The 26,108-nt window shown below is 49.0% G+C and overlaps 3 protein-coding genes across 9 annotated transcripts in view; 1 reads left to right on the top strand and 2 right to left on the bottom strand.

Annotated features, from left to right (window-relative positions):
* UBAP2 (ubiquitin associated protein 2) overlaps positions 1 to 13,447 on the top strand; it is a 143,403-nt gene extending 129,956 nt beyond the window's left edge. For 3 of the 6 annotated variants that reach the window (XM_082783391.1, XM_082783390.1, XM_082783393.1), the window contains 7 exons: positions 7,043 to 7,121; positions 8,603 to 8,817; positions 9,584 to 9,683; positions 9,767 to 9,874; positions 11,342 to 11,409; positions 12,439 to 12,630; positions 13,208 to 13,447. In XM_082783391.1, the coding sequence (XP_082639517.1) occupies positions 7,043 to 7,121; positions 8,603 to 8,817; positions 9,584 to 9,683; positions 9,767 to 9,874; positions 11,342 to 11,409; positions 12,439 to 12,630; positions 13,208 to 13,303 (858 nt within the window). In that variant the 3' untranslated portion in view covers positions 13,304 to 13,447. Of the gene's footprint in view, positions 1 to 7,042; positions 7,122 to 8,067; positions 8,131 to 8,602; positions 8,818 to 9,583; positions 9,684 to 9,766; positions 9,875 to 11,341; positions 11,410 to 12,438; positions 12,631 to 13,207 lie in introns of all 6 variants that reach the window. The other 3 variants (XM_082783389.1, XM_082783388.1, XM_082783392.1) reach the window with 2 other exon arrangements.
* LOC309890024 (interferon-like) lies at positions 3,333 to 7,036 on the bottom strand. The gene has a single exon (XM_082783394.1). The coding sequence runs from the start codon at positions 4,641 to 4,643 to the stop codon at positions 3,897 to 3,899; it is 747 nt and encodes a 248-aa protein (XP_082639520.1). The 5' UTR covers positions 4,644 to 7,036; the 3' UTR covers positions 3,333 to 3,896.
* A 2,206-nt stretch (positions 13,448 to 15,653) lies between the features above and the next one.
* The window catches only part of UBE2R2 (ubiquitin conjugating enzyme E2 R2), a 52,693-nt gene continuing 42,238 nt past the window's right edge, over positions 15,654 to 26,108 (bottom strand). For both annotated transcript variants that reach the window (XM_082783398.1, XM_082783399.1), the window contains exons 3-5: positions 24,163 to 24,260; positions 19,309 to 19,443; positions 15,654 to 18,033 (exon numbers count right to left, since the gene is read on the bottom strand). In XM_082783398.1, the coding sequence (XP_082639524.1) occupies positions 17,814 to 18,033; positions 19,309 to 19,443; positions 24,163 to 24,260 (453 nt within the window). In that variant the 3' untranslated portion in view covers positions 15,654 to 17,813. The remainder of the gene's footprint in view (positions 18,034 to 19,308; positions 19,444 to 24,162; positions 24,261 to 26,108) is intronic.

Genomic DNA, 26,108 nt, shown 5'->3' with positions numbered 1-26,108 from the left:
TTACGTTTTGTAGTACTTTGAAAATGATACTGGCAGCATGCCTAGGCAGCCAGGAAGACCAGTGGCATCCTGGCTTGTGTCAGGAATAGGATGGCCAGCAGGACCAGGGAGGTGATCATCCCCCTGTACTCGAGGTGCAGCCTCAACAGAACAGAGTACTGTGTTTAGCTTTGGGGCCCTCACTACAAGAAAGACATCAAGGCCCTGGAGCGTGCCCAGAGAAGGGCTACGAAGCTGGTGAAGGGCCTGGACCACAAGTGTTAATGAGGAGTGACTGAGGGAACTGGGGGTGTTTCTTCTCGAGAAGAGGAGGCTCAGGGCAGAGCTTATGGCTCTCTATAGCTACCTGAAAGGAAGTTGTGGGGAGCTGCAGGTTGGCCTCTTCCCATAGACAACTAGTGATGGAAGAGGGAATAGCCTCAAGTTGTGCCAGGGAAGGTTTAGGTTGGAAATTCTGAGACTTTTCCTCTCTGAAATAGTGGTCAGGTGTTGAACGGGGTTTCCCAGGGAGGTGGTGTCATCACTGTCCCTGGGGGTGTTTAAGGAAAGGTTGGATGTGATGCTTAGGGTGAGGGTTTAGTGGGTGACGTTGGGGACAGGGGGTTGGTTAGAGAGATGATCTTGGAGGTCTCTTCTAGCCTTAATGATTCTGTGATTCTATGAATCTCTGGAGCTCTCGAGCATGGCTTGTCCTGAAGGTAGTGGCTTTTGTTTGTAGGTTTGAGTGAGTTTGACTGATGGAGTGCTTGCAGTGTTTTGTTTTGCCTTTCTTCTCTTTGAACACTTTTAAACTTCCTGAGGAGTCTCTTTTGAGGTCTTTCGTGTTCAGTGATGGAGTGTCAGGCAAGAATATTTCAGTATAGTTTTGCTGCTTTTGTCAGTTGAGCAAATTTTCAGTAAAAGTGTCTCAGTGTGCTGTGTGAAAGAAAGGTCTTATCATTAGCAATTGCATTTTTTCAATTTTAGGTTTTCTTGCCTGGTAAATACATTTTCCTTGTAATCATCTTGTACTGTAGGAACTTCTCTGTTTCTCTGTTTCCGTGTTTTTTAATGACTCAGTGCATCATTTCATGTTTTGAAATTCTTGTATGATGTATTTTGGAATAAGTCTTTTGAGATGCTGAGGGTAGTTTCCCTCAGTTTCCCGAGGGAGTTATTGAACGAAACTTTTGAGCATCTCTAGGGATGGACATTCTGTGACCTCCCTGATCCCTTTTTTGGTATTTTATCACATTAATGATAAAGATAATACTTATCTTTCAGTTTTGTAAGTTTGAAAGTCATTTGTGAATTTCCTGCGTTTCTCTCGTGTTTTGTTCTTAAGAGGAGGGTTGCTCTCTGCAGCTACCTCACAAGACAGAGTCAGTCAGGTCCCCCTTTCTGGGATTGCAGGATTAGGAGTAACATGAGGAGGATTATGGTATGACCGGGAGCTGGAGGCTGCTGTGGGAGGGCTTGTGCTGTGTGCCTGAGTACATTTGTTCCTTCACTTCTCAGTTGCAAGCGACATCTCTGTTTGCTGTTGCCCAGAGCAGTATCTTTGCAGTAATGATACGTTGGAGGTGGTGTGACAGCATTGAGAACGGCCTCTTTCCCCTCTCCAGGAGGAGCCTGGAGGTACCGGGCATTGTTGTTTTCTTGCCCTAGCTTACTTGTTGGGGTAAAGCAGCTGGGGCAGTGTTTTTTGGGGTGGTGGTCAAGGTAAAGGAGCAGCTGGTGGTGTGTGGGATGCTGTGCTGTTCTGTGCTGACTGGGTTGGACTGTCACGGGTGGTGGTGTTGAAGGATGCTGCTGTTTGCTTACTAAGGTTGTGTTGGGATGAAGAAGTGCAAGACCGTGGTGGCAGTAGGAGAACAACGAGCAGTTCCTGAGCATCTGTTTTTTTTTTTTTTTTTTTTTTTTTTTTTTTTTTGTGTGTGTGTGTGTCTCTTTTTGATATTCCTGTGTGTTGTTGGTTAGCGCTGAGGTGCAGCTTTTTGCCCAGACCTCCACAGGCCTTGTTTAGTCCCCCCTCTCCTCTGTGACGTACGCTTTGTCCCTGCCTCCCTCTTTAGCCCCAGGCAGCACCGTGGCATCGCCAGAAGGTTGGTCATGATGGGGTGTTGGTCTTGGGGTGCACATGTGTAGTGGGTTTACGTGGCAAGGTTTTGGTAGCAGGGGGCCATAGGGGTGGTTTCTGTGAGAAAGATCTAGAAGCTGCCCCATGTTTGGGAAGGGCCCCATTGTCTTCCAGAGCTGAGCCAATAAGCGATGTTGTTTTGCGCCTCTGTGAGAGCATATTTAAGACGGGAAAAAACGCTGCGCCACACAGCAGCTGGGAGAGTGAAGGGAGTGAGGAACAGCCTTTCAGGTGCCAAGGTCAGTGTAGAAGGAGGGGGAGAGGTGCTCCAGGCGCCGGAGCAGAAGTCCCCTGCGGCCTGTGGTGAGGACCGTGGTGAAGCAGGCTGTGCCCCTGCAGCCCATGGAGTACCACGGTGGAGCAGGGTTCCACGCTGCAGCCCGTGGAGGAGACCACGGTGGAGCAGGTGGCCCTGCACCGACGGAGGCTGCCGCCTGTGGAAGACCCCTGCCGGAGCAGATACCGGGCCGGACCCGTAGCCCGTGGAGAGGAGCCCACGCAGGAGCAGGTGACCTGGCAGGAGCTGCTGCCCGTAGGGGAGCCAGGTTGGAGCAGTTTTCTCCTGAGGGATGGATCCCTGGTACGGACCCATATCTGGAGCAGTTCTGGAAGAGCTGCTACCTGTGGGAAGCCCACGCTGGGTCAGTTCATCAAGGACTGCATCCCGTGGGTGGGACCCCACAGCACAGGGGACGAGAGTGACCGAGAAGGAGCGGCAGAGAAGAAGTGCTGTAGACTGACCATAACCCCCATTCCCCCGTTCCCCTGCGCCGCTCGGGGGGAGGAGGTGGAAGAGGGTGGATGGGGGGGAAGGTGCTTTTGGTTTCTTTCCTTTGTTTCTCACTTCTCTAGCTTGTTAGTAATGAGCAATAAATCTTACTATCTTCTTATGCTGAGTCTGTTTTGCCCGTTACAATAATTATTGCGTGATTTTCTTGTCCTTATCTCAACCCTTGAGCCCTTTTTACATATTTTCTCCCCATTCCTCTTTGAAGAGGGGGAGTGAGAGAGCGGCTGTGGTGGAGCTCGGCTGCCCACTCGAGCGGAACCACGACAACATGAAGGTGGCTTTCACACCGTGGCAGTGGGAGAGGACTGGGAAGGGAGCAGGTGGGTGGTGGCAGACGAGGAGTGTGTGATGCAGGCGCCATGTTTCCAGGGCAGGCATGCACCATTAGGTCTGGTGTTGGTGGGAGATTGCCCATGGGCTTGGTGGGCTTGGGAGAGGCGCTGCTCCCCGACAGGCCTGTGGTAGCAGTTAGCAGCCCAGAGCCCTCAACCAGTGACAGAGGCCGTCAGTGGGACAGGCTGCAGGAAGCAAGGCTCTGCTGGCCTCAGGGAGCCCGACTCTGCCTGTGGCGCCTATGAAAGATGACCACCACTTCTTGTCTTTTTTATAAAATATAAAATCTTTATTTCCAGAAAAAGAGTGAATAAATACTAAGTGCAAATAAATAAGGATGAATAAATAAAAAAGGGGGATAAATAAACAAAGGCATGATAAATAAAGTTCTGCAATAAATAGTCATTGACATGTCCAAGTCCGCAAAAAGTGCCCATCGACGCCTTCCCCTTCCGTCAGGAGAGGCTGCAGTCCAGATAGGCAACACAGCCCCACGGGTAATAAATTCATGTATCCCCATCGCCTCACGGCCGTCCCCTGGGTGTGCGACATAGGTGTGTCTTCCCCCTCCCCTAGCAGTGAAGTGTCCATGGTGCACGCCACACGGCTGGATACACTGTCTCGCAGCCAGGACCAGGCCTGGCCTCAGCGCAGTCACGGCTGTTTCCCTGACACCATGGGCTTGTGGCTGGAGGAGGGCTGAGCAGTGCTGAGCCGACCCCGTCTGTGCTGCAGCTGGTGCCTCTTGCTCGGCGTCCACTGGCGTTGGCTGGGGACAGTCATAAGGTGCAGATGGCTTCTGAAGAGGCTGGGAGATGCTTGGCTCTTCATCCGCCGTATCAGCGTGTCCAGGCGCTGGAAGCAGGCGCGAGCCTCGAGGCGGACGTGGTCCCACGCACAGGGGCTGTAGTTGTGGCTCTGGAGAAAGTGTTGGATGCTCCTGAAGTACTTGTTGATGCTGAGGTGAAGGTTGCGGGGCCCTCGCCTGTGGAGGCGCGTGGCGTCGGCTGGGAAGCATCGCTCGAGGTGGTAGATGTAGTGGTTGAGCTGGTTGAGGAGGTCATTGCGTGCAGCATCGAGCCAGTGCACAGGGATGCTTGGACTGCTGAGGATGTTGAAGAGGTGTTGGAGGAGGTGGAGGGCGGTGTGTGCGGCTTGCTCTGTGTTGTCGGTGTCCAGAAGGATGTCCGGGAAGGGAAAAAATGCGTGTTGATGGAGGCAAGGCTCTGTAGGGCTGGGAGCCATCTTGCGGAGGAGCTGGAGGCTGTCCCAGGTGAAGGCGCTGTCGTGGAGGCGCAGGGGGTTGCAGGAGAAGGCGTTGGTGGGAGGCGTGAGGAGGAGCAGGAGGGCCAGGAGGGCGCTGTAGATGGCTGGTGGTGGTGGGGCTGATGGCCCAGGCATGGTGGCTCTTGGGTTGTGCTGGGCAAGAGCCTGTAGGGGCTCCGTGGTGGTGCAGGTGCTTGTAATGGTCAGGGTGCTGCTGTGTGTTGAGCTTTATGCAGCACTGCATCTTTCCTTTCATCATCATCATCCAAAGAGAATTCCCCTGTTTCCGTTTTCAGTTTTGCTTTCTGTTTGCCTTTTTCCTTGTCTTCTGTGGAGCCAGGCAAGGTGTCCCCTCGTTCAGCAGGCAGGGGGCAGCACACATGTTTCCCAGCGCTTCTGTAGGGGTGTTGGGGTGCCCTGGTTTCAGGTCAGCCTGTTTGTGGGCCAGTGTGGCTGTGTGGGTGATATGAAAGTGCTGTGGCAGAGGCCTTTGAGGCAGCCGTGCTGCAGAAGTGTTTTAGGGTTCCCTTTTTTTGTGTTCATGGACTGTTTTGCTTGGGTTTTATTTTCAGGTTTCCTTGCCTACCCAAATCAATTTTGCTTATATAATGCTCTGATACTCTTTGTATTTCTGTTTATGTACGTTTCTCTTTATTTGCATTGTGTTGGTTTTTTTTTTTTTTTTTTTTTTTTTAAGGATTTCAAGTAGTCTTTTTTCCTGCTTTTTCTATAACATCTTTGTTGATACAGAAGGTTTGCTGGTAAAACAGGTTTTCCTTTTGTAAAAATCTTGTTGAATATCCGTGCTTGTGACCATCCTATGCCCCCCAGTGTTTGTTCTCAGTGTGTGAAACTTTCTGGATAAATGCCTGAATATCAGAAATGTTTTGCTGTTGGCTGTTCATTTGTTCATTCTGGTTCTTCCATTTTTTTTATATGTTGTGTTTTGAATTTTACACAGGATTTTGTACTAAGAATTTTATCAGACTAGGTGGGAATGATGGTGTTTGAGGTGCCAGTCTGTTCACATCTAGAAAGTGAAAGTGGGCAGAGGTCCAGGAGCAGTTGTCGTCATGGTCTGGCAGCTTCTGGTAGCAAGAGGCACTGATCCTACCAGAATTGGGGTTTCCTTTTTTTCGTTTTTTTCTTTTTGGGCATACTTTTAAAAATTCAAGTCCATTTCTTCATGTGTATGTTGGTACTGTAAATTCTGACTTGGTGTTATTTGGGTACGTCACCTTGTCTGCTGCTGCCTTGTAGCTTGCCTGTATGGTAGCGGTCTTGAGTGGTGGTGGTGGTGGGACTTGATCCTCAGCTGCTGCCTGTGTTGCCTTGTGTGCTGCTTGGTGAAGCTTAAACCTGTAACGCCAGGTCACTTCTTGTTCTTCAGTCCTTTCACACCGTTTGAATCTATTCCTGATACTTCCATTTTGATTTTGAGCATGTTGTTTCATGCGCATTCTGTAGTGCAGGAAATACTTACGTTTGAAGAACAGAGCATCTTTTCTGATTTTTTTTTTGGGGTGGGCATGAATTTCAAATGTAACTAGATTTTACTCCCATTTTTCTATGACTTCTGTGTGTGTCTGCATGCATGGGTGGAATAGGCATTTGTGGCCCTGACAGGATGACTGCTGCGCTTCCCTCCATCAATGAGGCAGTGGGAATAAGTGCAACCCTTAGACCGTCTTCTTGTGTGAATTTGATTATACTTTGTGCAATTTTTATAGGGAAAAATGCTAGCATGTCTGTTATTTGTGGCATTTTTCTTGGCAGGAGAAGGAAGTGCTATTGATCTGCTAAGACTTTCAACAGCTTTCAACAGGGAAGTGATTGTGTTTTGTTAAGAGACTCCTGCTGGAGTTGATAAGACAAAATTACTTGAGAAAGAAAGGATCACACACAATTTCTAGGTTGGAAGAGACCTCAAGATCATCAAGTCCAACCTCTGACCTAACACTAACAGTCCCCACTAAACCATATCCCTAAGTTGGCCCAGTTTTCTTTCAAGTTTGTTCCCTTTTTCTAGGTAATGCTTTTTATTTTAGAGAACAGGGCATGGTACAAGACCTTTAGACTACATCCACGTTATTTTCATGGCCCTGTCCTGACTCCAAGTCTCTGGCACCCTGCAGGGTCTGTTGTTCTTCCAGGTGCAGTCTTGCTGGAAGATGACAGCTCTAAGCTGAGGGTTGGGTGAGAAGAGCTTTTAGTCATTTCCTTTGAGCAGAGGTGGATGCTCAGTGGGAACTGACCTTCTTCTACACCCTTAGATGTATCAGCAGGCGAAGCAGAAGCTGCCATTCCAACATAAAGTGATTGCAGACGATATTAAGTGTCCATAAAGTAGGTTTAGTTTGAAATTGAGGATCCTGGTAAATCTTGAGCTCTGTTGGAAGCTTGGGCAGAAGCTGACCTTAGTAGCTTCCGTTGTTCCTTGCTTTTAAAATTCTTGTTTTTATAAATCAGGTATAAGAGCTGTTCAGCTCTGTTATGGTTACAACTGTTAATAAATGATGTCATCTCTGTTTAAGGATTACTACGGAATTACATTCCCTGCTCCTGCAACCTTGACAGGCAGAGATGGGAGCCTTGCTAACAACCCGTACTCAGGTGAGTGCTATTTAAAGACAAGGACGGTAAGTGAGATGTGTTGGTTTCTAAAGGCAGGTCATCCTGCTGTTACTGATAGAGAGAGCAGTCTTTTTTCCCTTCTGTAGGCAATTTAAATCCACCAATCTGAAAATAAGTAAATAAAAACAAGCTTCTCCCTATCAACTTTGACATGAATTTTTATTCATGGTTTTGATTGGGAATATGACCTCTTCTGGGATTAAGCTGGATAGTCTTTGAGAACAAGTGCAAAATTGTTAAAAATGTAAATCTTAGTGTCATGTAGTGCTTTTCCCAAGCACATACAGGTGCTTAGAAGATAGCTGATAGTTTAATTGGTCTTTTCCTTGAAATTCACCTGGCTGGCTTTCCTTTTTGGCACTGGAATAAACCCTTTTAAGACCCTTTTAGAGCCCCTTCAGCAGCAACCCATGTTTTGTTATTGCTATTTTAGCACTTGTATGTTCCCACCAGGAGCTGCCTCTAGCAGGTTTTCCCCTGCCCTCCTCAGGTCTAATGGACTTCGCTCCTAAAAAGCACGTGGTCTAAGAAACTCTTCCTCATTCTTGTTCTTCAGTTATCAATGTGCAAAGACGACAGTAATGCCATACAACATATTCAACAAAAGCTTTTCTTCCACTGCCATCTGATTACAGCTTAAAACTGTAGCCATAAATTATGATCCCTATAATGCAGTTACCAAATGTTGTCACTCCTCTTGGCAACCGACAAAGAGGAGTACTGGTCAGGAATGAGATAGATGTGATGTGTTACCTCCTTTAAAATAAAAAAATTAAAAAACAAACAAACCAACACATATGAACAAGCTGCTCTGTAGGCTGCCAGAAAAATGCAAGTGTTTTGGAGTTTTCTGCTTCATAGTCACTTCTCTTGGGAGGCTGATTTTGGGTTAATAACCAATTTCCCTTCCTACTTCTTCAATAAGGTGGTCCACGATGCAAGCCTTGCTTTCCTGGCCTTCAGCTACTGTCTCCAGAACTTTGGTGGTGTGAGGAACCGGACATCTAACTAGTCATGCTTCACAAATAAACAGACATTGACAAAAATATGCCCATCACTGCCTGTAAATCTTAACTTGCTCTCAGCCCATGAAGCTTGGCTAATCAGTTTAACCTCCAGGAGAGTCACATTTTAACCCAACAACCATTTGCACTTTGGCTAATTACCATAGTTCTGCTTTTAGCATATTTTATTGCAATGGTTTGATAGTAATCAATCTGCTTGGTGTGCATGAGATGGGTAAGTATCGGCATCTCCATTCTGTCAATGGATTAGCCGTGGCACAGAGCTCTGTGCCATGAGCAATATCCCTGTGGCCCTCAGGAATAGAGACCAGGAGAGTTGTCATGAAAACCCGCAGCCTTCCAAGTGCAGGGTGTGCTCTTTGTTAGTTCGTGTGTACTCAGAGGATCCTTGTGGAGAAGCTTGGATCCCTTCCTGATCAGTCTTTTCCTTCCCAGGTGACGTAACAAAATTTGGCCGTGGGGATTCCGCCTCCCCTGCTCCTGCTACCACGCTCGCCCAGCCGCAGCAGAACCAGACACAGACTCACCACACGACTCAGCAGCCCTTCCTCAACCCGACCCTGCCGCCGGGATACAGCTACACCGGGCTCCCTTACTACGCCGGGGTGCCAGGTGTACCCAGCGCATTCCAGTACGGGCCAACCATGTTTGTAAGTGTGACAGCTTCAACTGTAACCCTTGCTTCGTGCTCCTCTGATTTTGCTCTCTCCACAAAACCTGGCCTACGTCTTCCCCATCCTGCAGAGGATCTCATTGTGCAAGCCTGAGAAAATACCTCTGCTGTCCCTTCCACAAGAGGGAAATGTGAAAGGCCAGAACTCATGGGCACAGGTTACTGTAAATGGGCTGCAGCTCATGGATTTGTAGTGTTCCTGAAAGCCCTTAGGAGCTTCTGCAGAGTCAAAGGGAGACCCAAAGCTGAGTTGGCAAGGTGACCCCAAGAAGCTGTAGAGCAGCACTGGTAGTCTCAGCAGAAGGTTATTTGGGAACGGGTGATGCTCCTGGCCAGAAGGGTAGATAAGTCTGTTTTAGGGCACTGTAGGGACTACGTTTTATGAAACAGCCTCAGGCAGGAGCTGGTTTTGTTTGATTCTGGGGTTGCACTGGGGTTGCTTGCTTTTGGTTTAAGGCAAAGAACTTGCTTTTTGCAGTCAGTATGAAAGAAAAAGGCAGCCTGAGATGTGATTGCATTGCAGCGGGAAAAAAGGCCACATGAAAGGGCAGCTCTAGCAGGAAACCTGTGGCTTGCACAGAGCTGTGAGTGCCACCTCCCCTGCGATCCCAGTGCTCCCAGCTCCCAGTTATTTCCCGTGTGAGCTGGAGGTGCCTTCCCCACTAGATGGCAGACGGACCTTGCTTTTTGTGCGCTGCTCCCTGGTTAACAGTGGCTTTTGTTATCCATCCTCCTTTGTCCAGGTACCTCCGGCATCTGCTAAGCAGCACGGAGTCAATCTGAACACTGCGTCCACTCCTTTCCAGCAGGCGAGTGGCTATGGGCAGCACGGCTATGGAGCAGGTATGCTCGTCACTGTGCTTTTCACTGGAGTGTCTGCAGAGCTGCTTGCACACTGTAACACCTTGTCTTGTACACACCGGCAGGCTATGATGACTTAACGCAGGGAACGGCAGCTGGAGATTACAGCAAAGGAGGCTACAGTGGGTCATCTCAAGCACAAAACAAATCTGCTGGCACTGGACCTGGGAAAGGTAACACATGAGACTTGAGGTTTACTCCTGAGAGGGATTCAGCAGGGCAAACTCCCAGCATTGCCAGTGCTGTGCAGTCAACACAGCAGCCAGCTGTAAACAGGGTCAAGATCCAAGCTGTTTCTCCATCTCCCGTATACAAAATGCTTTTTTTAATGGCCCAAGTGTTCCCTCTAAACCTAACGGCTGAACATCGCGTAAGGGTTTGTGTGGCTGATGTGCAGTTTTGTCCTCGATTACACGTGGGAGAAGTAGTGAGCTGTTTTCCCTGCCAGAGTTGGCTTGGGTGAAGAGTAAGTGGGTCTTGAAGCAGTGGGACGCTACTGCCGAAATGGTCCTCTGCCAAACGCTGACTGGATTTTGAGTGGTAGGCCCCTGAGATAGCCGTGCATTCAGAGCAAGCAGGGCAGTTCATGTGTCTCAGGGCTGTTGTTGCAGCTGCTGTCGCCACGCTCTGTAACTCGTGTTGGTTTGTGCCTGGAAATGTTTCCTCTGTGACTGTGAAGGCTAAGGAATGTACACGGCTCATGTGAAAGCTTAATTCTGCATATGCTGGTTAGACCTGAGAAATGTATACTGAACTGCTTAGCACTAACTAGCTCATCCTTGGGCTTAAGCAAATACCAAGCATTTGTTGTGTGTTTGAAACGCCCCCAGGACAAGTCAGGATGTCAGTCTTCAACCAGGAGCTTATCATGCTCTCCTCTGTGGCCTGCAAAAAGGAGAGATCTCCTGGGAAGGATAAAATCAACTAGGAAGGGTACAGCCTTAGAGCAGTGCAAACCCAGTGAGTCCAGGCACCTGATTCAGTGGCCAAAGGAACCACTGCTTTTAACCTGATCCAAGTGTTCAGATCCAGTCCTTGTAAGCCTACAAATGAGTGGCTAATTGAGAGTGCCTTTGCTGGTAAGTGGCTGTTTCTGGGCCTTTTGTGGCACCAGCTGATCCAGGTGGAAGCCAGCCTGAGCCAGTGATACTAATTCTGCAGGGGCGGAGGAGCAGTGCAGGCCTCACCCTGCTGCATGATGCGAAAGGACAAGGGCACAAGCATGTAGCAGCTGCTGAGGCTCATTGCTCAGCACACTACTGGAAAGCTCTTGAATGCTGTGATAGAGCCAAATGCATCTCTAATCCTGGGGGAAAGCTGGCTTTCTGCAAGCCTAAAGCGTTCAGCGCAGCCAGCTGCTGCCCAATGAGGTGCATTTGAATCCCAGCCATAATCTGTGCACAGTGGACATGGGTGATTTATCCCAGTGGGCTGGTTGCCTGCTCTGCAGCAGGAGCAGGGAGCTGAGCCCTTCCTCCTGCTCCTGGCTGGAGTGCTGTGGGTCTGAGAGCACCGAGCAGGAGGGCACATGGGGCAGTGGCTGCAGGTGCCTCCACTGAGGCACCAGGAGCAAAGCAAGCGCAGGGTTCGAGCTGGTTGCTGCTTGGCTTTCTCATTGTCAGTACTTTTTTGTTTTCCAGGTGTTTCTGTGACCTCAAGTAACACAGGTGTGCCTGATATCAGTGGCTCAGTCTATAACAAGACTCAGGTGAGGAACGCTGGACCCTCCTCCCTGGTGGCTCCCTGCTTATGGGTGGCTTGGTGGGACTCTGCCAGAGCCCTGGCAGCTGGGGACAGTTCCCAGGCAGCTTGGTCTCGGGATCGGCAGGCTTTGGCATTTCTTATGCTGGCTCTGCTTGCTGGAGAGGACTCTCGCCCTCTGTCCTGCTGCCTCTGCCATGTCCACGCCTGGCCAAAGCTGCTGGCACAGACACAGAGCTCCCTGCACTGTCACACGCTGCCTCACGCATGCTGTGGGTGCAAGTAAAACAGGATAGCACAGTCAAAATTGCCACCAAAGCAGACGAGTGAAGAGGATGTTAGCTTTTCTCAGAGACGTCAGCCAGCAGTGCCCACCCCTGTACCTGAGGGTCTCTCCCGTGGGTGCCAGCACCACTCTGCTCCACCTCTGGCTCTTGCCCTGCGTACAGGTTCCCAGGGAGGGCAGGAAGCACTTGATGAGCTGTGCAGTGGGGTGACAGCCTGCTCCTTTCCCCATCCTTGTATCCTCCCTCTGTCAGGGCAGTCAGACCCAGTGTGTGTCAGGCTGTGCCCCGTGCCCAGGAGTAGGACACCAGCCCTTGAATATGTGCGTAATATTAGGGGCAGAGCTTTGGTTGAGGGGAACAAAACCTTAGTGCAGCTTCTTCCTGCATTTTTGTTGGGGTGCCTAGAGTAGGTCAAACAATTCAGCCTGAACCCCTGAGAGGTCTGATGGACTGATTTCAGGCAGCTGCTGCCACCCTATGTCCCACTAAGCAAAAAGAGGTCAGAGGAAGAAAAAAGGAACACAGTAGCCACAGAAATTAAATTAAAAAGTCTCAGGCATTAGTGCAGAAATGAGGGTGAGGAGTTGAACTCAATCTGAAGTGCCCCCAGGTATTTGGTCTGACTTGGCTTGCTCACGGGGCTGATGAGAGGTGCAGGGATCTGTGTTCAGGCCACTCTTGTTCTTGTTTGGTCACCGTGGGGCTGCTCCTGCTGGCCTCTGACACTGTCCCCGTTGCCTCTCGTGCAGACGTTTGACAAGCAGGGATTCCATGCTGGCACACCGCCTCCTTTCAGCCTGCCCTCTGCTCTTGGATCTACTGGGCCCCTGAACCCTGGTGCTGCCCCGGGTTATGCTCCAGCCCCTTTTCTCCACATCCTGCCTGCACATCAGCAGCCTCATTCCCAGATGCTGCATCACCATCTTCAGCAAGATGGGCAGGTGAGTCGGCCCCTGCCGAAACGTTCCCTGGAAAAGCAGCGTTCTGCTTTGGAGTCCAGAAATAGGCAATGACTGCTGCCTCTGAACGCTTGACATCCTTGGCTGCTGCAGTCTCCGTTCACCTTGAGAATGCTCCTCCACTTCCCACGGCCCTGCTGTTCTCCTCACGGCCTCCTGCCTTTGAGGTTTTACAGTGCAGAGACACTGATGCTGAGGGAGAGGAAACATTTTTGGGGGGGGCAGCAGGTGTTGTTGCTTCCCAGCTCTGTCACCTCCTTGTGTTCCCACTCCAGCCCTCAGCTATCAGCCTCTGCAGTGAGGGGGTGACAGCATCGGGGTGGTGGCACCTGGCTGGGACCTTGAGGGCTGGGTGGGATGAATGGTGTGTGCCTGCGCTCCTGCTTTGTGTTGTGGTGGCTGTTGGGGTGCGAGCCGTGGAGATGTTGGGGCTCGGAGTTGTTGGGGCGCAGCAAAAATGGATCCACTGTGCTGTGTCTGTGGGCTCCCCTCCAGATGATGTACCCCTGGGGGCACGCATGCACTGCTGACTGCTGTCTCTTCCTGTTCTGATTTCTAGGGTGGATCTGGTCAGCGCAACCAGCCCAGCACCATGCAGCAAAAGTCTCAGGCTACCAAAACCGCCTATGGCACTTCTCCATACTGGACAAACTAAATCCGAAACCGGGGAGGGGGGAGAGAATGAAAGGAGAGGAGAGGAAAAAAAAAAAAAAAAAGAAAGAAAGAAAAACAGAAAAGCCGAAGCCCATTCCTGGAATTATTAGGAGAAGTAACTGCTCAGCCAAACGTCTGTGCGGGGAGAACTGCAGCCAGCCAGCCATCCTCTGTGTGACTCGCCCGCTTCCTCTTTGAGTTGCTGTTGTATGTAATATATTTATGTATGTATTTGTAAATGTAATAGAGCCTAAATGTGGTTTTCTGCATCTTGCAGCCTGTTTTATTTTCTTTGTAGGAAAACTAATTATTCATTTCCCATCTGTACCCGGGCATCCTTCCTTTTTTAAGCTCTATGGGCTTTATAACTCTGTCAAAGACAAACTGCGTCATTTTTTTTCGGAGCTAGAGCCCATTTACTTAACGCAGTTCTGAATTCAGGCAAAGAAGGAGGCCTAGCCCCCCCCAAAAAAGAATCAAGATGTCCTGATGGTTTGATTTCTGCCCCCACCCCCAGTATAGCTGTTACTTTAAAGGAAAAAAAAAATGAAAAAATAATGTTTTGTGGGCCTTCCCCTTTCTTTCATCTCCCCCTCTTCCTCCTGCTGTGGAAGGTGAACTCATGGGCAGTTTGGTCAGTGTGGCCCTGAGCTGCAGCCTCACCTTTTTATTTTCCAATTTTTAAATAAATAATAAATAAAAAAACAGACAGGGTTTTTTTGTTTTGGTTTTGTTTCTCAAGGAAGAGACTGTGGATGGCTCAGTGTGTCCTGGAACCTCTTTTTGCATCATTAGAGGCAAAAAAAACAACAACTGTGTAGCGGTTTAAATAAAAATATAAGCTGTGTCTCGTACCTCTTTTTGCCCTGAGCCACCCTGCCCAGGATTGCCAGAGCTGACGGATGGAAACTTCACCTGTCCCTCCCCCCCCCTTTTTTTAAAACCAAGACCAGGGCGGCAACTCCTGGTTCTTCTCGTCCTCCACCAGTGCGGTGAATGTTTTAGGAGTTTCATTTCTTTTTAGCCCTTCCTCCACGTAATAAAGGTCTGAGCATATCACTGGTGTTTGTCTGCATTTTCAAAGGCTCCAGGAGCAGTTCTGCTTTTACGGCCTGTCCTTTTCCCCCTGCAGTGAAGGAAGCAAAGCTTACAGCGGGAGGCACTGAATAATGCAGCAAGGGTGGGTGAGAGAGGGATCTGCGGCATGGGGTGGGTCAGGAGGGGTCACAGCTTTGCCCCGTGCTTTGCCCGTGAGGCAGAGCTGCTGCCGTGTGCGAGCACTGCAAGGTCAGGGCTGAGGGCTCCCGAGGGACAGCTCCTGCCCCCTGCTTGTCCTTCAGTGCCTGGTATGGTTCCTGGCAGCGGCGCAGGCAGTGACTGCGAAGCTGTATTTGGCCACGGAGTGTTTTTGCACTGCTGCCCTGGTGATGGTTGAAGACAAACAAGGAAAAAAAAAAAACACTTTTTCCTATGATAACCACTTTTCCTTCCTTAGAGCCACACTTCTGCCAGCTGCCAGGCCCTGCAGCACCCTGTTGTATTGGAAGCAGTCAGTTTGCACACCCAGCCCTTCACGTACTGCTAGCAGCGTGCCAAGAACGGCACGGGAAGCCTTCTGCCTGCCCTGGGCTTTACAACAGCGGCCTACCCCTTGCCGCCTGCTGCTGCAAATGCTACTGGGGACTGTGGCCTTGCTCTCAGCCTGGGCTCATCCCCACCACCTTCCACAGCCTTGCCTCCTTCACATCATTACTGCATGGGTGGCACTAGTTTTTCTGTCCCTACAGCCTTCCATGACACTTGAGACCATCACAGAACAGCTCAGGAGCTGTTATTCATAACTCCAAACAACCCAAGCAAATAAAACAGCTCCATTACCAGGGACATAACAGTACAGGGATATTTTCATTTCACATTTTTTTTTATTAGTAGACAGATGTGCAGAAAAGACAAAATATAACTACTGAAGGGGAAGACAACACAAAAAAAAATGCATCAGTTAATTCTTTCTGGTAAATTATACTGAAGAAAAAAGGAAAACATCTGGGATATTAGCTAAGAAAACTACTAAGAAATCTAGTGTACCCTGCTGGTTTCAGAATGGTTGAAAACTGCATTTGAAGGAGGCTGTAGTTGCAAATGTAAACGCTAATATTGGCTGAGAGAGTGGCGAGGGGGTTAAGAAAAACCAGAATACACAGATCAGGTAAACATTTTTTTTCCTCAATCTCTTAAATAGTTTCAAAAACCTCAAACTTCAGTTTGTATCTCAGAAAAAGGAAACCAGCAAGTCAACAAGCAATGACACTGCAAGGAGCAGTGGGGAAGAGAAATTAGTCTGGTTAATGTAGGAGCTCTCAAAATAGGTCGCCTTTTTTTTTTTTTTTTTTTTTTTTCTTTTTTCTTTTTTGTCTTTAGAAAAGGGTAACAGAAGAGTCATGATAACGCATCTTACAACACCAAGCTTGAAAATACAAGTCACTGGAGAGTATACAGTGAAAACGGTCAAAAGTACACGGGAGATCCTGAAAGATGCAGTATCCTCATTTCAAACCAGGTCATCAGCAGGGCCCTGGCCACACCGCTCCCCGTCCCGCACCGCCGGCTGCCTTCCCTGCAAGACGCAAGCAGCCGGGGCCGGGGGCAGCCCCCAGACCACCACGGCGCTGTCAGTGGGATGGGGAGGACGAGCAGCGGCCTCACTAAAGTATCCCCCAGCACGGGGCAGGAGAGGTCCCACTGCCCCAGTAACACGCAAGCAGGACACCCAGGGAGCACTAAGGGATGAGGAGCCACCACTGGGGCTGCCTTTTGTCCCCCCAGCGGGGAGGGACGTGGAGCAGAGCCCACCCTGGAGGCACCCAGGTGCTGGTGGCTAGCCTCCCCTCCCTGCTCGCTCTCAGCCTGCTCTGGGGCCACATCCCCAAATCCCACAGCCCCCAGGCCTCCGTTTCCTCCCTCCTCCCCCCTCCAGCTGGTGCCGTACCATGAAAACCCCTGAGATACACGAAGTGGGGGCACTATTAAGTGCCCAAGCCAGCAGCTCTCATCAGGGTGACTTCCTCTGTACCGCCAGGAGGGGAGGGCCTCACCCCACAGGGCCAGCAGCTCCTGGCAGCCCCAGGGCTCAGCGGGCGAAGGCAGGGCTGGCTGCTGCTCGAAATCCCATCCTAAAGGTGAATTCAGGCCACTGCACCACAGCCAAACAAGAAGAGCACATTGCAAAGGGGTCAGGGAGCTGAGGAAGAGAGTTCTGCAGAAGAGAGCATGCAGGATGCCCCTGCCCGTGAGGGAGGGCTGCGAGCTCTGCCAAGAGCAACCAAGAACATGCAGGTGCACCGGCTGAAGCATGCTGCTGAGAAGCCTGGCAAACCCTGGAGGATTTTTGCTGCACTTCTGGGGCTCCCAGGGAGGCAGGGGGGAGAGCCGTGCATCCCCAATTCCCCTCTGCCCACTGCCACAACCACAGCAGCCTCTGCAGGCACCAGGACAGCTTACCCACACCTGACCTACACAAGCACGAGAAAAAAAGCTCAGGCTAGCACTGGACTGGGGACACAGGAAGCACAGGCTGCTCGCAAGCACTGGGGCAGGAGGCTATCAGTCTTTCCCCACACCAAAGACAAGTTTGGGATGAGCGCTGGCCGCAGCAGCTGGCCACAGGGGCAGCAGGACAGACGTCCGCCCTCCCTCTGGAGAGGGGCAGCTGTCAGCAGCACAGCTAACCTGGACTGCTTCAACCCCAACTTAGCCTGAAAAAAAAAATAAATAGCAACCCAGGGCTCAGTTGCACAGACGTGAAGTGTTACGTGTTTATTTTAGGGTTCATATCACAAGCCTTTTTCAGAGACAAAGCTGATTGTGCCCGCTGGGGCTCCAGGGGCCAGCTATTTCCTAACTTGAGCAGGCTGAAAAGGAATACTGTACCTTTCAGTAACATCCCATCAAGCTCAACACACAGTAGCTTTACACTCTCCGCCCCACACCTTAAAAAGGAAAAGCCACCACCACAAGGCTAAACGAATGTACACACGCTATTATTGTAAATGGAGCAGCTAAACCTTGGCAATTTGCTTTGTGTGGATTTTTTTTTCTTCCCAGTAAATGCAGCACTTGAGCTCCCAAAAACCCAGCTTCCAATGGGTTTGTTCCAGCTTTAAATACATTAAACATCTCAATGCAAGACTGTATTGAATTCAAGAACCTAAACGCGAGCAAACCTGTTTCGCTGTGAGCGTTTCGTAGAGAAGTGAAAAGGGGAGTTTCTTTTTTAAAAAGAAATCATAATACAGTGATGAAAGGGTTAAGAATGCAAGAATTCAGACATTCTGTGGAGGGTCTCTAAGAGGTCCATAAAAAAGGAGCAAACAGATCCATACAACAGGAGACAGCAGGAGACAAAAGTTTTTTGATCCCCCCCCCACACTTTTTTTGCTGGACTGCTGCTAGGTTACCGCTGCTCCCTTCTGGCCTGAGTCGGCAGGGCAGTACAGGGGCATAGAGGGAGCAGGTCACGACTCCTCATTGCCAGAATCATCGTCATCGTAACAGTCGGCGTCCTCCTCCTCCTCGTCTTCGTCGTCAATGTCGTCATCGTACAAGTCGTCATAAAGCAAATCCGAACTGTTGTCATTGGAAGGCACTTTAGTTTTGATGCAGTACTCTGCCAGCGTAGTGGGGACCTTCACGCCATCCTTCTCTGCCTCGGCTTTGGTAGCCAAAACCTGTTTCCTGCGGGAGGACGACAGAGCAGTGTGACCGGGGCTCTCAGCCTCCCAAACCCTGCTCTCCCGGCAGCCTGGAGAGCTGTTTCAGCCACCGCCCACGTCTGGCTGAAGCACCACAAAGCAGCACCAGCAACAGATTTAGTTCCCGTAGCCCCAGGTTTGGGAGTACTCCAAGGTTGTTTGTGGCATCCACGCTGCCAGCGACATACGAAGTCGGTTATTGCACCAGGCCCTGCCAGGGCTCAGAGCAGGGTTTGTTATGTGAACCGCACAGGGGCTGTTCAGGGATTTCCCACAGCTACCTACCACCACCAAAGACCAGCCCGGCATGCCCCAGGCTGGCATTGCCCTGAGCATCTGGCACTGCTCAGTGCCCCCAGGGGAGCAGGCAGAGCCGTAACCCCGCTGCTGCCTGGGGCCGAAGGGACATGAGCACTCTGCAGCACCCCAGGGTGGGCTGCGAGCTGCCTCCTGCTCTGCTTTGGAGTAAGGCCAGCTCTGCTGAAGCCAGCCGAGCTGCCAGGGACAAAGATAACCTCCAGCAAGGCTCTTTGCCCAGCTCAGGTCAGCAACCACCCTGCTTAGCTCCACCCATGGCTCTGCTCCACGTGCCCAGCCAACCGAGTCAATGCAGATGTAGTTGTTGTGTTTTTTTTTTTGACAAGCGAGTGTGACGGCAGCCACTCTGAGGTGGAAGCTGCTCATTTGTGGTTCCAAGGCACCCTGGCTCAAGTTCATATCGTCTTCCAACAGCAACTGATGAACCATGAGATTCTGAGCAAGGGACCATCAAGACTGAGCAGTGCTCCCAGGTAATCAGACCCCAAGCTTTGCAAACACTTGCCAAATCCTGCTGATATTCCTTCAGATTGGAGGGACAAGATTATGATTCATGAGTGCATTAAGCACGGAATTAGTAGGATGCAGTCAGTTTGAATCACATCCCAAGCAATGCAAGCAGTGCTCAAAGGCAAGTGGGGACTTCAAGTGGGATTTACTAGCTGCCAATAGGTTTTGCAGAGCATCGTGCCAGATTAGTCTGAGAAAAGAACAATTCAAAGACATATCAGCCTGGCCCTTCTGCTCCAGAAGTCTGCACCAATTCTGTGCTGAAAAATCTAGAGACCAGAAACCTGGACTTGGAATAAATCTGTAGGATTCATTTCTAAAGAAGCAACCAGAGTGAGAGGCTGATTTCAGCAAGTTCTGCAAGCAGTCTGTTTTGCAGGATTCGGAGAAAGAAGGCTGGTAGCACAGCCTCACACAGAACAGAACTTACCTTATGATTTCAGCATACTCCTTGTCTTTTCCTTTACTGTCCCTCCATTTCCTGAACATGACTGATGCATCCACATTGGCAGGAGAGAATGTGTTGGGCTCATTAAGCAGAGAGATTACACTCAGTAAGATAGTCCTGAAAAAGGTAACCACAACAGCAGGGTTAGGGCTAAAGCATTCATGGGTCCTGGATGCTGACAGCTTTTTTTTTTTTTCTTTTTTTAATTAAGGCAAGGCATCAGAAAAGCATCAGAATGCGTTGTTTAAAGTCAAAACCTAAGCTAAGCACAACCGACCAACATCTGGAGTGAAAGCAGGTATTTACGAACTTCAGTCCATGACTGGCAGTGTGGGGAAGTACAAACCTCAGGGACCTGACTACAGACAGCAACGTGCTCCAGAAAATCTAGAGGGGAGAAACTCTTTAGTACAAAGAAAGATATTCAGGTGGTCCCAGCACCTCCCCAGGCTGGGCTGTGGGACATTTCTGGCTTGGAAGTGGTTTTGCACCGATTCAGCACAGCGCAGAGATTGCTCCAGCTGCCTTGCCCAGGGGTTCCCACAGACTGACCTGCAGAGGCCTTTCCTTTGCTGCCTGACACGTGAGCTTGTGTTCTAGCTAGAAGAGAGAACAAGTGTGGGGAGGGAACACAGAGCCAGCAGCACTCTGGCACCTGGCCCACCACTGCTGCTCACGTCCCTGTGGCGGCGGTGGCTGGCAGAGCTCAGCTCAGACCGACTCAGCTCATCCACGCCTCCTGGGGATGGTGCAGGGTTGGAAACACGCCTGGTGAGACTGCTCCCCAGCAGAAAGCCGGCCTCTCTGCCTGTCCCGCTGGGGAGCAAAGGGGACTGCAGCGACCCAAGGCCCTCTGATACCCAACAAGTGCAGAGGTTGGAGCCGTGGCCAGGTGTCACCTCTGCTCAGCTACCACAACAGCTGCACCCTCCTGGGGTGCAAAATGCTGGCAAAAGCTTTCAATGGAATTGGAAGGAAAGACCAGAGGCGAGTGATAGGTCCTGGAATACAGCTGTACACAGCCACTGCCCTGCAGAACTGATTAAAGGAGCCTACAGCCCCCTCTGCACTCACATTGATTTAGAGGTGCACTCAGAGCGGTGTGTGCTGAGCACATCTAACTGATCGCTTAACTGGGATACAGTGCCAGGAAATGCTCGGTCATTTGGATGCTTCGCTTCTTGAAAGGTTTTGAAATGAAATGCTTACGTCTGGCCAGCCTGCTCAGCACGGCTATCAGGAGAGCCTCCCACGATTTGCTTTCCAAAGGACATAATTCAGTAGGAAGAGAATGACAGCTCTGGAAAAAACTGCCTGGCCAGACTGGAATGATGGGCAGGAGAGTGCCCATCTTCCACTTCATCTCAAGGATTTATTCAAAGGCCTTTGATTCTTCCCAGCCAGGCTGCGAAGCCAAAAAGTTAGCTCCAGCAGCGCTGCAGCGGTTTTGCTTAGAGCGAGCAAAACCTGGGGAAGGCCCAGGACAGGAATTAGTAGCCGGATTTAGCATCTGCTCTACCCATCTTCAAACAAAGTGAGAAAAGGAAGATTTCTGCTGGAGCCCGGGACACTGTAAAGTCAGTAAAAAGCCACTTAAGCACACCACCAAGGCCAGCGGCCACGAGCAGTGAGGCTGCGCTGATCATCCCCAGCTAGGGTGTTACATCAGCTCCGGGAGTTTTGGTACCTCTGGAACTGCAAACTGCTTTGATTCAAACCCTGCTCTTGTGGGTACACAAGGTGCACTAACAAGAAGGGATCCCAGCGCACGGGACCCAATGCCACCGGCAAGTGACTCATGGGGACTGAAAGCACCCTCAGCACCAGATGCAAACTGCACCATCCTGGGTACAGACTGACCTTCTGCAGTGTTCTTGGGGATTTGTTTCTCAACCAGGCCACACTATATTCAAGCTGTTTGCATGAAGAGCAGGGATTTAAGCCTGCCTTGTGCTTTTGTGCATCCTTTCCTGCTCATTCTGGGAACAGCTACCTTGTCAGCCACTCCCTAGCAGCTGCCACACTACTTCTTTCAGTGTTTACAGTGCCATTGTCTTCACAAAGCAAGACCTTCCAGATCCCTTTATCATCAGAGGAGATAAGCCAACAGGGCTGATTCCTTGAGCTTCTGCTAGGTGCCTTTTTCTCTTCATGAATCAACAGAAGGTTCAGAAACAGGTGAATTGCATCTAAACCCAAGCAGACATCACACAGACTGGTTGGGAGCTCCAACCAGTGCATCCTGTTACATACCTTATACCGAAAAGATATTTTTTTTTATTGCAGCTGCTATCCACATTATAGCTTCTCAAAGCCATTGTTAGAGGTAGGTGGAGATTTGTCCTAGCACATTTTTATTCTCCAATATCAAGGAAAAGGTTTACCATCAGTATAGCTGAAGTCAAATGTTAGATCTGAACAGTTTGTCAGCCAACTCAATACACTGCTGGCAGCTGCAAGAGCCAACAAAAGTCAGCATCCTCAGGAAGGAAAGCAGCAGTGAGGCCAGGCATCACCTCTCCTCACAAGGTATGGATGTAGCAGCACCTCAAACATTGTGCTGAGTGCACCTGCTGAATATTGCACACCTCAAAGGAGCCAGGGGAGATACGGAGAACAACAGCCAAAATGATCAAAGATCCTCAGCTCCTAAGACCTGCCACCAGTTCCTCAGCCTTATGGCCCTGGGGACACAAGGATAAGCAGCATTCTCTGCCACATGGAGCACAGACCATTCCTCCACATCTTGCTGGATATTTGCCATACTTACTTGTGGCTGACTCATTGTGCTCCGAGTGACAGGAAAGTCCATGTTAAAAAAAATAAAAACAAGGATGCTTGACACCTTTAGAGGTGGAAGCACAGGTGCTCTCCAAGCTGAATGATATCCCACCCTGCAGACACTTCAGCCATGGTCAGCTGCAGTGAATTGCCAACACTCAGCAGGAGTTACAAAATTCAGCAGCTGAAGAGGTTACACATGCAGCTCGTTACAACCATGCTCCCCTCATGCACCGTCAGTCCCGCTGCCTCCAATCTGACAAACTCTGGAGCCTTGCAAAGCCAGATGGGACCCCAGCAGGAAGCATTTCTATGAGACACTTAGCCCGATGGGTGGTGCTGGCAGTGGGCTAACATTTAAGGACAAGCTTTGTAGCCACTTGCCAATGCATCCGAGGAATGTTTTCTCCCCAGATATCACCCCTAAGCCCAAAACATTCCAGGAGAGTAAGCACCAAAAACTGCATCGTGGTAAGGAAAAGCAGCAACCATAGTTGGCAAGATGAATTTCACATCAAGCTTTCAGTGCTGTGTACAATGAAACAGTCAGAATGTGAATGTGATCTAAGTAATTAATGCCCTAAGCTGCTTCTAAACTCTGTTTAACTTGCTTGACATGTAGTCCTAACAACTGGAGGAGATATATTGTTTTTTCATACATTTGATATGGTTAATAACCATGTGAGCAAAGGGACAACTCAACACAGTTCAGCAGTACATAGTTTAAAATACTATTTAAGTTCATTAAAAAATTAAAAGCCAGTCTGGACTAGAACTTCAGAGAGCTTCATGCTCACTTCTGCTTGGGACAGATGGATTGGATAACATTTAGCTTAAGCTTTTAAGGTAAGACTCTCAACTCTCACCTTAACGTCACACAACTTTTATAACTTCACACAACTCAGACCATTTCTCTTGAGCCTTTTTAACCTTGAAGTAGCATGCTCCAGGAGGGAGCTTCAGTTATAATTTGCTGACTGCTACAAATCCTAGTTTGCTGCCACGTTAGTTCTAGTTCAGCACTTTGCAGTGTGTTACAATCCCATTCCAAGGGTCAAGAATCCAATAAACACCCCTTGCTAGATCTTTGCTTTGACAAAGGCTTTTTGCAAATTAATTTCATGCAGCCAAGTTAGATAAAAGCAGAGTGAAACCATCAGACTACCCTCTTCATATCTCTACATTCCCTCATAGGGATTGAGATCCCTGGCTGGATCCACCCTGGATCTACCAGTGGAAAAGAGATTTAAACTAAGGAACCAATATCTAATAAATCATTCTGAAAAAAAACACATAATTTTTATATGATGTGCTAAAAATATAAGGTCAGTTATTTTAACTTTGTTTGCATAATGAATCACATTAAGTAGTTAGAACAGAAGTACCTGAGTTCAAGGTCCCTTCCCTATGTCACTCATGCCGCACAGGTCAGTGGTCAGTGATTTGCTATTTGATGTTTGTTTTGTGAGTTCTTTATTGGCAGCATCTTGAAATTAGAATGAAATCCAGCTGATGTTTCAAAAAAGGACATATCAGCCTTGAATGTCTCTACTGCTTAATGATCATTTGCTTTTGGCAGCAAAAGAACTACGTAGCTAAGTGCTAGACACCACACTACAAGGCAGGAGATAGGGACAAGTATTAGAAGGCAAACTGCAGGTAGCACTATGCATAACATTACTCCTATGGGACCTGAATACTCAGAGATGTCCTTTTCCAATAGTTGGTATCTTTGAAGAGTTTGGATAACCAAAGTGTGGGGTAACATGGCTTAGGAAAGATTAAAACATCTGAGATTGCTTTAAAAACATGAAAACCTGTGAACATGGCAGAAGGCTCTACATCATTAACCAAGTATCAGGACACACAGCACACCCCAGTATCTTCAGACAGCTTGGTGAGTTCTTGGTGAGTTCAGTTCCTGCCTGATTCAAGCTCTAAAACCCCCTGAGGTCTTTAATTCCCTTCCAAACCTTTTCCCAACACAGGCTTTAGTCTAGGAAAGATGACAGACCTCTGAGGTCAGCTTTGTACACCAGTGTTTCACACTGTTACCTGACGTTTTGGGTAGGATTCCACCTCTCAGATGGCAGCTCTCCACTTTGCGGGTCATCTACAGGCGGGTGAAGAATTGAAATACATACATCTCCATTCTGAAAGACAGAAAGCAGAGTTGAGAACAGCCCGGCTCAAGGTAAAGGTCTGAAGACTCAATTCCATCTCTGGCTATGTTTGAGCAGCTTTGCCTTGTTGATATGAACACCCGTAAGTGCCAGTAAAAGTGAACAAGAACTGGAAACAGTTCTCAGTCCTTCCTAGGTCTACCATATTAATATGTTCAAAAGGTTCCCTTAGTCTGCAAATTGATATAAAACAATCTCAGGCCAAGATATTTCAGAGAATGTATCAAAGCAATCAACAATAGTAGTAAAGTCACATAAAACTAAATCAGTCTCTAGGCAGCACATACGGCCATTGTGACAGAGATGAGCTTTAGTCACACAAGACCTAAAGTAGGGTTAATTCTTTTCTTCCCCAGTGTTAACTGAGTTAGCTACAAGAATCTCTAAATTCAGGGATTTAGCACTCTATCCTAGCTCAGGTATCAAAACAATGCTTCTCCTGGGATGTGCAGAGGTTGAACAGATGGTGCAAGGCAGGCTGAGGCTGCTCCCTGAAGACGTAGCTGTTTGAAATATCAGGTGAAAGAAGCAGGAGATGCTCCCTGAAGGTTTCACAGGAAGTCCCTTCCAGCATGCAAGGGAAAGAATATTTTGGCAGCATATGGAAGCCATACAGCTACATAATCCTCAAGCTGTGTTTTACTCACCAGCGTTATAGCCTGAATATAGATCCAAAGTTTCATAATACCTACCACTTCTAAACACTAAGAGAATTGCTTTTACAGGTTTCTATCAGCAACAATACCCTGACACGATTACCCCATAGGGGTACTGTAGCAATGTTCACCACAGCTGATGTCCTCCAGCAAAGCAGACCCGAGGGGCTTGTGGGGTCCCAGTGCCACCACGCAGGATGGAGTGAATGACAAGGCTGTCACTTGTCACCTTGATCTAAGGTACGGGTTGCTCAGAAGAACAAGACAAACTGAGGATCAGCTTTGTAGGAAGGAGGCTGCAAACAGGCAGCTCCCCAAGCACTAGGTCTCGGCTACGTACTGAGGACCCTCCAACACTCTCTGCCCCTGGCAGCTGGAGCACAAAGCAGCGCTGCTCTCAGCCATAGCATCCGTGCCTTTGAGCCCCAGGCAGCAATCCCAGCTACAGAGAGCAGCAGCTCACCTGAGGAGCCTCCCAAACGTTTCAGCTCACTATGATTAACAATGACATTTGTTTTACAGTCAAATGAGATCCTACTTCAACGGTGGAGGCTTGTGATCGGTATCCAGAATTCGGCTATGCACTGAACCTGCCAGGTATGCTAATTTAGCAAGCCGATGTCATTTTGAAGCAGCTTTTTGTAAAGAACGTAACTATGAAAAGCAAAGTAGCACCTGGAGCTGCTGAATAGCCAGGCATACACTTCTGTTGCTGGAACAGTTTGTCATAACAAGGCAGTTTCTTTTTCAGGACTCCAAGAGACTTGCGCAATCCATAAATATTTTTAATATAATTTTAAGGTGAAATTAACCTTACTAGTGCTAAATTATGTCTATGGCCTATTCTGGATTTATTCACAATTTCCCCTAGCCTACACAGTTTCTCCATTAAACGTCTCCCAGGAAAACCTAGTACTGACCAAAAGAAAGCATCGTAGCACACTGGGGAAGTCCCTCATGTCACAAAGAAAGCAGCACATGGACCAAGAAATATTTTGTAATGTGAAAATGAAGAGGGAAGTGAGGATGTTAGGTTTCCTTTTTGCAACAATTAATGTTACATCATTGATAATTCCAATAGGGCAGCACTGTGTTAATCTGGAAGAGCACAAGCATCATGGGGCTTAAGATCAGCATGGGACTTTAGGGATCGGTGCAGGCA

This window comes from Aythya marila, assembly GCF_965140915.1.
Source record: "Aythya marila genome assembly, chromosome: Z".
NCBI classification, from domain to species: domain Eukaryota; kingdom Metazoa; phylum Chordata; class Aves; order Anseriformes; family Anatidae; genus Aythya; species Aythya marila.
Note: the sequence above shows the minus strand (reverse complement) of the source record. Positions and strands in the feature narration are given on the sequence as shown.